The sequence below is a fragment of the Cariama cristata genome, unplaced genomic scaffold (genome assembly GCF_000690535.1).
Source record: "Cariama cristata isolate BGI_N322 unplaced genomic scaffold, ASM69053v1 scaffold2648, whole genome shotgun sequence".
Lineage (NCBI taxonomy): Eukaryota > Metazoa > Chordata > Aves > Cariamiformes > Cariamidae > Cariama > Cariama cristata.
In genome coordinates, this window is record NW_009631450.1 from 676 (window position 1) to 13,020 (window position 12,345).

General features: G+C 39.1%; 1 protein-coding gene across 1 annotated transcript; it reads left to right on the forward strand.

Moving 5' to 3' along the window:
* Positions 1–201: 201 nt before the first annotated feature.
* LOC104166118 (transient receptor potential cation channel subfamily M member 7-like) lies at positions 202–6,093 on the forward strand (the record flags this gene model as incomplete). The annotated part of the gene is given in 9 exon segments (XM_009705945.1): positions 202–252; positions 342–407; positions 1,047–1,330; positions 1,671–1,753; positions 2,073–2,278; positions 3,326–3,377; positions 3,469–3,545; positions 3,548–3,571; positions 4,540–6,093. Coding segments are annotated over 9 exon segments (974 nt in total), but the record flags the coding sequence as incomplete, so codon positions are not given.
* Positions 6,094–12,345: the final 6,252 nt, after the last annotated feature.

Below are 12,345 nucleotides of genomic sequence, written 5' to 3' on the forward strand. Positions count from 1 at the left end.
TAAATAGCCTTCTATTGAGCACTACAGGTTTTTTTTTTTTCTTTTTTTCCCTCTGAGGTCCTGAAGAGCTAAGCATAATAATTTTCTGCAGTGCACATCTTTTTGAAATAGTAGTTACTTGGCAAGTGTTCTTTGCATGTGGTAATTTTGATACACAATACAGGTAGCAAGCAGTATCTCTCTTTTTTTAATTTCTTTCAGGCATTGCTTCTCCTTTCAAGCCTATCATGGATATCAATTACTATTACTCAGGTCAGTCCCTCTTAATGAACTAATGTTCATATTTTTAATCACACTTACTAGATCCCTAAACTTTAACAAATGCTGTAATTTTCCTCTAGCTGTAGAAAGAAATAACTTGATGAGATTGTCACAGAGCATTCCATTCACTCCTGTGCCTCCAAGAGGTAAGAATTGTATTTCTTGTTACTGGTTCACTATAGTGAACTTTCTTTTAGGGAAGAAAACAAAAGGAAACCCTGTACAGATTCCTTCTGATATAGAATGATCAAACCAGATTTCACACTTGCAAGTGTGAAACTAAAGTCCTAGTGAACTAAAAGAAATATAGTGTCTGTCTTGCAATGCTCAAAAATATAAAGGAGTATAACACCTTTTCTAGGGCAGTTCATTTCATTATGAAATTTTGATTTAATTGTAGTTGTCTTCAGAAATGGTGACACAGTGATGATAGTATTGTACTAACAGTTTTTATAACAAACTATTCTGGAAGGATTTGTTTAAGTTGTCTTGACTTGTATAAAGTGTCAACAAACATTTATTCACTGTTCTTAATGCTGTTTGAACAGTGTCATCAGTAGTTCTAATTATGGGGACAAAACCACCGTACTACTTTGCTGACGCATGAAAGAAGTTGGAGAGGGGTCTTCCCACTGGATAGTTTAATTTTTTTTGTTAATTCAGGATGTTAGCAACAACTTAATATTTCAGCATGCTGAAATCTAAGAAACTGTAGGTTTTCAGTGCTTTTAATTTTAAATTCGGAAAATTAAATGCAGTAATTGCTTTTTTGTGTTGTAACATAGGTGAACCAGTCACTGTGTATCGCCTCGAAGAAAGTTCTCCCAGTATCTTGAACAACAGCATGTCTTCCTGGTCACAACTAGGACTCTGTGCTAAAATTGAATTTTTAAGTAAAGAGGAGATGGGAGGAGGTTTACGTCGAGCTCTTAAAGTAGTATGCACATGGTCAGAATATGATATCCTGAAATCAGGACATCTTTATATCATCAAGTCTTTTCTTCCTGAAGTTGTGAATACTTGGTCAAGCATTTATAAGGAGGACACTGTGTTACACTTGTGCTTGAGAGTAAGTTTTATCCTTGTCAATTATTAAACATAGACAGGCATTATGTGTTAAATAGGAATTCTCCCTGCTCCCCTGGCTGAAAACTAATATATACATATTTAAAAAAGAAGAAAAGGTTAGTCTGGGGTTCTGTATGAGCTAAAGAGTTAAAAATCCAGCTCCAGTACGGTTTACTTAATCAAAGAGCTCAAACTCTTAAAATGTAGACGTGATTTAAAAAGGAAGTAATTTGTTACACTGTCTTGGGGGAATAGAGGCTTACTGTTCCTGCTGCCTTTTTAGCTCCTTAGTGTTCCCTGTCCTATAATGCAGCTAATGAAATACGGGTTTTGACTTGTAGGAAATTCAACAGCAGAGGGCAGCACAGAAGCTCACCTTTGCCTTCAATCAAATGAAGCCCAAATCTATTCCGTACTCTCCAAGGTGAGTGGATTTATACTTCCATTATATTGCATGCTTTTGACACAGAAGCATGCCTACTGGGTTGTTAACAGATGAATCAAAGATATTAAGGTACTCATATATGGATATACATCTCAGAACATTACTATCAATGTGTCAAGCAGAATTATCCTTGGCAGTATTTTCTGTTGATACGTTTTGCATGGTGTGATAATATAAATGACTTTGTGTAATAGTTTCAAGTTATTTAAATTATTAGTAAATCAAATCAAAATCTAGTAATAATGATATATTTACGACTTATTTTTGAAATATATTCATTAAGTATGCTTTTTACTAGGTTCCTGGAAGTTTTCCTGTTATATTGCCACTCTGCTGGCCAGTGGTTTGCAGTTGAAGAGTGCATGACTGGAGAGTTTAGAAAATATAACAACAATAATGGTGATGAAATAATTCCAACTAACATGCTAGAGGAGGTTATGCTAGCTTTCAGCCACTGGACATATGAGTATACAAGAGGAGAATTATTGGTACTAGATCTGCAAGGTAATGTCCTTATTTTGAAATTGGGATTGGGGCCAAGGTAGATATATGTGGATTTTTCTCTTGTGATAATGTTTTATTAAGAATTCCTATGCCTGTAATAATGCTTGTTTTTAATTTAGTGCATCTTGGTCTAGTTAATCTGAATCTATGGTTGCCTTATTTAATCATAGAATGGTTTAGGTTGGAAAAGACCTTTAAGCTCATCAAGTCCAACCGTTAACCTAGCAGTGCCAAGTACACCACTACACCATGTCCCTAAGCACCACATGTGTACATCTTTTAAATGCCTCCAGGGATGGTGGCTCCACCACTTCCCTGGGCAGCCTGTTCCAATGCTTAACAACCCTTTCAATGAAGAATTTCTTCCTAATGTCCAATCTAAACCTCCCCTGGTGCAATTTGAGGCCATTTCCTCTTGTCCTATCGCTTGTTACTTGGGAGAAGAGGCTGACCACCACCTTGCTACAACCTCTTTTCAAGTCGTTGTAGAGAGCGATCAGGTCTCCCCTCAGCCTCCTTTTCTCCAGGCTAAACCCCCCCAGCTCCCTCAGCCGCTCCTCGTAAGACTTGTGCTCTAGACACTTCATCAGCTTCATTGCTCTAATATGGCATTAAACCTTTACAGCAACACAGAGAATATAAATATATACATCTCTTCTTGATGATATGCACTATAAAAAAATTCTATTTTTTGGCACATTTGTGTAGTGCCAATATGGTAAGCTGTATTTATCCTGAATTGTGTGTCAGATATTCTTGCTGTGAGAACTACACAGGAAATTTCTTTCTTACGGGTGAAAACTAAAGTTAGGAATTGCAGGCAGGTGTAAAAATAGGTGGAAGAAATCAGAAGTACAAAGTGCTTGTTTAGGAGCAATTTTGGAAGGGTACAGTATTGCATATCGTTTGGGTTGGGTTTGGGTTTTTTTTTCTGCTTTTGTTCTTGGGGGAGCTGAGAAGTCATAGCTAAGGATACCAAGGCTTTTCAATATTAATGCATTTATGTAATGTATCAGATTTAACTTTTTCTTCATGTGCTGCCTGAAGGTGTTGGTGAAAATTTGACAGATCCCTCTGTGATAAAAGCTGGAGAAAAAAGGTAAGGTTAAAGAAGGATTTAAAGAAAAGTAGTATAAAATTTTCACCAGAGAACACATGCAACCCATGTTTATGTGCACTTTATTTCTAAGGTCATATGATATGGTGTTCGGGCCGGCCAATTTGGGAGAGGATGCAATAAAAAACTTCAGAGCAAAGCATCACTGTAATACTGCAGGAAACTTAAACTTCCTGGTAAGAGTTGCTGTATTTCTTCTTCTGAGACACTTATGTCATGAAAGATTGTATGATACATAATGAAATAGTTATGTCACGCTGTGAAAGTGTAATAAGTCATCAACAGCAGTTTTGTAATTTTACTTTTAAAATGATATGCCATTTGAAGATAAAATCCCAGATGAAGTAATTCAGAACGTCTGTGTTCTCTATCCATATGCACAGTATTTGAGGAAGGTAAACTAGATTGATCAAGGGTTAAGAAAGTGCAGTAAAAAAATGATAAAGGTTCCTAGAAAAAGTAGGAAAAGCAGTCAAGATGATTGCAAACCTTCAGGCTTTTTAAACAAAATGGTGCTTGTGTTTGTTTTGGTTTTTTTTTGTTGGATTCTTTTTCTGTGTGTTTTAGGGTTTTTATTTTTTGGTGGTTGGTTGGGGTTTTGTTTGGTTTTAAGAACATGTCTAGGTCTACAGAAATTCATTCTGTTTAAAACTTTCAGTTCCAGTTATTTTTGCTGCATGGACTACACTACACTCATCTCAAACTTTGAAATTGTTTCTCTGTATCAGGCTTTTAGACTCCAGCAGAACAACATAAAGAACTTGCATGATTCCTGCCTGTTTCACACTTCTCTTCCAGGTTGTTTCTCACATGAAGAGAGGTCATTTATTTTAAAATTTGAGTTGTAAAACCTGGTAACATCAAAACAGATCATGGAAGGATCTGATTTCCATGGAAAGTTGACCCAATACTTGCTATAATATCTATCAATAAAATACTTCTGAGGTTTCCATCACTTTTTAAAGCAGAGCTTTAGGCTTCTGATTACATGTATGATAAAAAAGTTTTTTTGACACAGTGCATATTGAGGACTTCTTTTTTATAAGTACATACGCATACCCAATTCTTTGAAAGACTTTTATGCCCCATTTATTCTACTAGCTCAAGAAATAGTAATCAATATGACTTCATTTTGTTTGTACAGATCTGAAGAGGAATGATTACACACCTGATAAGATCATATTTCCTCAGGATGATTCCCCTGAATTGACAATTCAGCCTGGAAGCTGCACCAAAGAATCCGATTCAGCTAATTCTATTCGTCTGATGCTCTAGTGATGTGACCAAATCAGTGGCTTCATCCAAACTTCATCGAATGTTACAAAGTTGTCACCTATCTTTCCTTCACTATAATTAAAAGAAAGATATGTCAAAACAAGGATTGCTGTCTTATAAGTGGAATTTTGGCTGGTCCGTAATCTGAGGATCTAACAACTTGTGATAACCATCTACAGAGAACAGCTTGGCGGCTAATCATTTTAAAGGTGGAATAATGACAAGTATTTAAGATACGTTTTTAAAGAGGCTTTTTAGCAGAAGGTTTTTTTTTTTTATTTTGTTTTGGTTTAGTGGAGGATTTTCTCTCTGTAGCCCTGTGGTGTGCAATATGCCTTCAACCAAAAGGATTTTGGTAGTTGATGTTTTAAGATAAAGCATTTGTCTGTTTGGCAGCTGTCTTACTGTCAATCAGCAAAAGACAGGGGAAAGCACCTACCTCTGTAATGCCAGAGTATTCTTTGAGCGTTTTAGGAAGTGTTCCACTAATGTTTTCTCACCAGACGTCTTTTAATCTGGCCTTTTAAAGAGGACAGAGCCAAATGAGATGTATATGTGATGCCAGTAGGCTGAGGTTGAAGGTTGGAACTTCATCTGTTCCAATAGAAAGAGAGAGTCTCCTGAATCAGGATTCAGCTTCATGGCTGTGAAGCTGGGTTGGTTTTTGTTTGTTTGTTTGTTGGGGTTTTTTTTTGTGTGTGAAATAGAGCCCTAATTGTGCATAATGAAATTTCTTGTTTTATACATTTCAATTTTATCAAGTCACTGTCAAATAGTAACAAAGCCATGATAGACTGGTATAATCATGTTTAATAGAAGAAATAGTATGTACTGGTCCAAATAAGTTGCCTTGTAAGAACACAAGTTGGAAGTGCTTTTCCTTGTACGTAGTAACTGCTTCAGAAGTTATGCCTTCCAAAGATCTTGTAAAACCAGTATATCGAAATTGAATGTACACATAACTTTTAAATGTATTTAAAATTGTGTAGAAAACATCTTTAATGTTATGTTATTTGTGGTACTTATTTAAGAGAGACTAGGGTTGGATTAGCATTATGTAAAGTACGGGAGATTGCAATGCACCTTCATGCCAATAAAATGTAATTTAACTGTCCCAAATATTGTTGAGCATTCAGCAAGAAAAAACTGTTGTCCAACTGAAGTTTCATGCTGCGATTTCTTTTTTTTTTTGTTACATAGGTACTAATTTGTAATTTTTCATTAAAAGGGCAGTATATAGCTCTATAAATTTTTTTATTCAGTAGTGTATCTTATAGATACAGACCTAAGGCACGAACACAATAGCTGTTTAAATGGTGTTTTATGTTTGATGGGGAAAGGTAAAATGTTATAAGGATATAATACTGTATACATTTTGTATATCATTAAATCTTTAAAGAATCTAAAATAAATTTATTCTTGTTTACAGACTTCTACTGTCTGTCCGAAAGGTTATTTGAGTGAATTCAAGTAACTGTGCAGAAAAGTAGGATTTGCCATGCTGGATCAAAGCCGTTGTATGCCTTTGAGGCATCTCAACTTTGGCTAACACTGGAAACTAGGGAGGGGGAAAAAGTGAAAACTCTCATAGTAAACAAACTTGTGTGATGGGGTTAATGACTAAATGAGACAAAAATACCTTAAACCTCTTTACAATGTTTGTTTTGAATTAAGAGCTGCTTCTTGGATGCCTGACTGCATCCCCTTCTGTTGCTACCAGGTAATGGGCAGTTATTCAAGATGTACTTATACCTTTTTAAGGCTATATTCTTAGCCAAGTAACAGTAGCAGTTAATCTGTAATTGAGGTTGGCTCTTCAAGTTGAGAAGGATTTCTAGAGGAGTCTCAGGTGGTGCGAAAATGTGACCAAATTCAGTGTATGAAATAGGAAAACCATTTTGGGAAAATTGCAAGTAAAAGTTAGGAAGCTTTTTGTTTCCTGACAAATACTTAACAACGCAGCTAATTTTTACAGCCATCATACCTGTTTTCAGGAGTTTTGCCTGTGGCTCATTTCTTAACAAAATAAACAGATGTGACTTTTGTGTGATGGGTGTGTGTGATAGTGGGGAGTGTTCCCTCTGCTCAGTGTTGCAGTGACAAAGGCCTGAAGCCTTTCCAAGAGCAAAAGGGATAAATAGAGTTGGGGAATGTATGTAAGACTTGGAGTGGTTAACGCTGTACATATTTCTGCACATCTTCCTGGCATGAGTACTAGCTTACTCTGTGATACTTACAGCTAGAATTATATGAGAAGCGTATGTCTAAATTGGGGAGGGTGAGGGGGGGGTGTGAATTACAATTTTCACAAATTATTATCCTTCACACTAGCAGAAAAAAAAAAATCATAAATGTGTACGTATCCTTTAGGGAAGGCTTTGGAAAAGTGTAGTGGCAAAGGAAAAAAAAAAAAAAAAGGGAAAGAAGTTGGTTTGAAGAACTAGCCTGACTGTGTTAGGGTAATACCATGTCCTATTGATGTCAGGGTGTAGGAACCTCATTATCATCCCATGTAATTTAATTTGGCCGAGAACATCAAGTGTCACTCTTCTGCTGAAACATCATTACTCTTGAAATGCTCTATGAATAGAGATGTGATCCTTTAGAGGAGGAGAGGAGAAGCAGCACTGAAACTTCTGATAACTATGCAAAACCAAAGTAACAGCATATCTTGTTAGAACCTAGTTTTTAAATACAGGAATATAATTCAAACCTTCTCTAATTATTGTTAGTTAAAATCTGAAATCCTTCAGTGATTTTCCTACCAAGAGGGTATTTAAAGAATCTTTCTCATATAGAGAAATAGATAAGCTACATTTGTTGTCCTTGACAGATAGTTTTGATTCCTTACCACTGTCTCCCTACCACTATCCTCAGGATATTTTCGTTAGAAGAAAAACCATTGAGTAACACATTAAACTGAATCTTACGTACTTGTAGACTAGTGTTGGTTGCTTATGTAAGTTCTGCTTTAAAATGCACTTTAATTTCCTTCAGCATCGATATTTCTTTATGCAAAAACCTCAAATATACGAGTGTGCTGATTTAATCTTTTCATCAATCCACCAAATTCAGCATTGTTGACTGCTTTCTTGCAGTATTTAGGTTCTGAAACATTTCAGAGAAAACCAGTCCCAAAGACATTGTGGCAAAATACGCAAAGGTGAGTCTCCTGGGGAGCTGGTTTCCTGGCTGCGGCTCAGCGGCCACGTGGTTCGGAAAAGGAGAGGTTTGGTTTTTAAGCCTGCAGCAGTGATTTCCTACACTTTAATTCTTTGTGGTTGCATCTTGCTTAATGCCGCAACACTTAACACTGCAGGAATTTGGAGAGGGGAAAAGACTACAGCTGAAAACTTGGCAGTAACAGTTCATGTTGAATGTCCCTAACAGATCAATTGGGAAAAAAATACATTTTTTAAAAAAAAAATATAACCGTGCTTCTGAAAAGACTTCTGATGGTTTAATCTTTCTTTTTGCAATTAACACTTTTCCTTGCAAGTAGTCCATTTTGTGGTGAGAGTAATGGTAAGTTAATTCTCAGCCCCTGAGCTTGCAGTAGGTAGCACTGATGTGGATTTGTGTGTCATATTATGTTAAAACAGTAAATCAAGATCTTGATTTGGATTGCACAAAAAGTAGGAATAAGGATATGCTTTTGCTTTCTTGAATGATGAATGTTAGGATTGCTGATTTTAGTACCAAGAGTAAAATTCAGCTATATGGATTTATAGTCTCTTTAAAATACTGACAATATATTTAATTATTTCAATGATTTATAGTTTCCAATACAAATTTTGTTCTACCTATATGACAGCTATTATAGACTGAATTAAACTTACTGTTTCCTAATAATGGTTTCAAAAAGTGCTTTTTAATGCTGCCATCAGCCTGTATATGACCATAGTACTTGCTTTCAGTATGTTTCTTCAAGTTATCTTCCTCCTTTGCTTTAATGTGTTCCCCTCTGTAGGAAGGTGAGGACTCTTACTTTTGGTATGAACGTTTTTAAGAATTAGTAGAAGTTGAAACAGCCCTTGTTAATACTGCCAACTGCTAAATAGTTTGCAGCGTCATTGTTCCTTGTCCGGTATAAGAAAAATTACTTGGGTCCTTCCTTCTGTCTGCTGTTCTCAGTATATTTTAAAACACACCTTATTTGGTGCTCTTGCTCTAAATACGTAGCTGGCTGTGCTCATGCTTGTCGTTAATCGAGTGAAATCGAGACACAGTTCCTTCGTATCAGCTACAGTGGGGCCAGGACTTCAGCGTATCAAATTAGTGTAGAAAATAGTGTGGTTGTGCGCACTAGCACATCACTGTAAACATAAAGCTTGTGAACAATTGGTAGCTACTAAGCATTTGGGTGTTGTAATTTATTTTTGTGCATTTGCTTTTTTAGAGCAGACGACGAGAATATTTAGTCCAGTAACAGGAGCTGGCTAAGAAAATCAAGGAGCAAGTTCCTGATGTGGAGATTACAGATGAAGTGGGCAGGAAAGGTAAGATATGCTGGGGGTATAGGACTAATTACTGATTCACTAGGAATAATGAAATGTATCTCAGTACTATTTAACCATATAGAAGAGTGAAGAGGTGTGAGCATGTGTTGTTGCACTACACCAGAAACTAATTCCATGCAGTGCTTTTCCATGTTTGCACGGTGCTGATATATTGTTGGTTTTGTGCTAAGCATGAGATACAGGTAGTGATATAAGTAGTAGCAGAAGTGAAAACGAAGCCCCAACAATTGCTGAGGGTGTTGCAGAGCAGGAAGAGGAGGATCAGGACAAATTGCTTTTGGACAGTACCTGAAAAACTCTTTCTTGCAGGGAACTTTGACGTCAAGAAAAAAGACAAGATGATTATTTTCCGAGACTGAAACTTCAGGCTTTCCCTTCTCAGGTGTGAGTAATGACCATTGCAACCAGTGGCAGCCTTCTCTCATCTTGTTTCTGCAAAAATGCAATTAACTATGAACAAAAGCTGCCCTTGGAAGGTGACGCTAGTCAGGAGGAAGCTTCCTTGTCCCTCACACCCTTGCTGCAACTGAGCAGATCTGTTGTAGAAATTTGCTAGAATTTTGTTTCTTCGAGTCAGATGTTTGTGGTTATTCCTCAGCCTCTGCCGTGGCCTTAGCTCAGCCTTTCCCTAAGGTTGCGTGAAACGCCTGACTTCCTCCATCCCACATGACTATCACTCCGTGTGTCCTCCTGTTAAGTCCATGGTAGAAAATATGGTATTTGTTCTAAGTAAGACTTAATAACTAATATGATCTGGCTCCTGTTCCACTCGCATGTGGATACTGGGGAGGGACATCCCCTGAGCCCGAGCAGGCGGTGGGAAGGGAGCAGCAGTGTGGAGCAGGAACTGGGATGCGGTTGTGTGAATCAAATCTACCTGTTGTGAGAGAGACCAGGAGTAGGAAAGACATGCCATGAGCAACCAGGAACATGGATAAACGAGGACTGGAAACACCTATGTCATTTACTAGGGACAAAAATGGTTCATGGGAAGACAGAAGACTAAAACCAATTTATATTATTGGTTACCTTTCTTTGAAGGGATATTTGTAACTGCGTGACAGGTAAGGTAGTGACCCGAGACCAGAAAGCCTTGTTGGCCCTTTCTTACCCTAACAAAATGTGAAGCTATACATCCCATCATCAAAATATTACAGTTTTGATTTTAACTTTCCTTAGTTTGTTTTTTTTTTTTAAGACTGGAAAAGCTGCTAAAATGAAGGATAAAGGAGACGCCAAGAAAAATCACACAAAGCATCAAAAATTCATTAACCAGGAGAAGAACACAAGCTGCTGGCGGTGTACCCTGTATTTCAAACTAGGAACGGATGCTTACCATGACTGTTTTTGTCAAAAACAAAAGTCAGTAAGGCAGCTTCATCAGGACCCAACTTAAATACCTCTATGCAAACACTCGTAGCATGGGGAATAAACAAGAGGAGCTAGAGATGTGCGCACGCCTGCAGGGCTTGATCTCATTGGCATGGCGGAGATGTGGTGGGATGGCTCCTACGACTGGAGTGTTGGAATGGAAGGGTACAGGCTCTTTCGGAAGGACAGGCAGGGGAGACAGGGAGGGGGTGTCACCCTCTATGTCAGTGACCAGCTGGAGTGCATGGAGCTCTGCCTGGGGATGGATGAGGAGACGACTTAGAGCTTACAGGTCAGGATTAAAGGGAGGGCAGGGACAGGTGACATTGTAGTGGGGGTCTGCTACAGGCCACCCGACCAGGAAGACTGAGTGCACGAGGCCTTCTATAGATAGATAGTAGCAGCGTCACGTTCACAAGCCCTGGTCCTTATAGGGGACTTCACCCACCCCGGTATCTGTTGGAAGGACAGCACAGCAGGGCATAAGCAACCCAGGAGGTTCCTGGAATGCGTTGATGGTAACTTCCTTCTCCAAGCGATAGAAGTGCCAATGAGGAGAGGTGCTATGCTGGACCGTGTTCTCACCAACAAGGAGGGGCTGGTGGCGAATGTGAAGTTCAGGTGCACCGTGAAATGGTGGGGTTCAAGATCCTTAGGGCAGCAAGGAGGGTGCACAGCAAGCTCAGCACTCTGGGCTTCAGGAGAGCAGACTTTGGCTTCTTCAGGGAACTGCTTGATAGAGTACCATGGGATAAAGCGCTGGAGGGAAGAGGGTGCAAAAAAGCTGGTTAATATTTAAGGATCACTTCACGTTCATCAGTAGTGATGCATCCCAATAAAGAGGAAGTCAGGCAAAAACGCCAGGAGGCCAAGGATCAGGTTAGGAAAGCTCAAAGCTGTGATAGAATTAAATCTGGCTTGGGATGTCAAGGGCAACAAGAAAAGCTTCTATAGGTACGTTGGTGATAAAAGGAAGACTAGGGAAAATGTGGACCCTCTCTGGAAGGAAGCAGGAGACCTGGTTACCTGGACATGGAGAAGGCTGAGGTACTGAGAGACATTTTTGCCTCAGTCTTCACTGCCAAGTGCTCCAGCCATATGGCCCAAGGCACAGAAGGCAAAGGCAGGACCTGGGACACTGACGAAAGTTTGAGACCATCTAAGGAGCCTGAAGCTGCACAAGTCCATGGGACCTGATGAGATGCATTCGTGGGTCCTGAGGGGAACTGGCAGATGAAGTGGCTAAGCCACTATCCATCATATTTGAGAAGTGGTGGCATTCTGGAGAAGTTCCCACTGACTGGAAAAGGGGAAAGATAAACCCCCATATTTAAAAAGGGAAGAAAGGAAGGCCTGGGGAACTACAGGCCAGCCAGTCTCACCTCTCTGCCCGGCAAGATCATGGAGCAGATCCTCCTGGAAACTCTGCTAAGGCACATGGAAAATAAGGAGGTGATTGGTGACAGCCAACATGCCTTCACTAAGGGCAAATCGTGCCTGACAAATTTGGTGGCTTTCTGTGATGGGGTTATAACATTGGTGGATAAGGGAAGAGCAACTGACATCATCTGCCTGGTCTTGTGCAAAGCACTTGACACTGTCCCACACGACACCCTTGTTATAGAGACATGGATTTGGTGGATGGACCATTTGGTGGATGAGGAATTGGCTGGATGGTGGCACTCAAAGAGTTGTGGCCAACGGCTCAATGTCCAAGTGGAGACCAGTGAGAAGTGGTGTTTCTCAGAGGTCACTATTGGGACCGGCGCTGTTTAACACCTTTG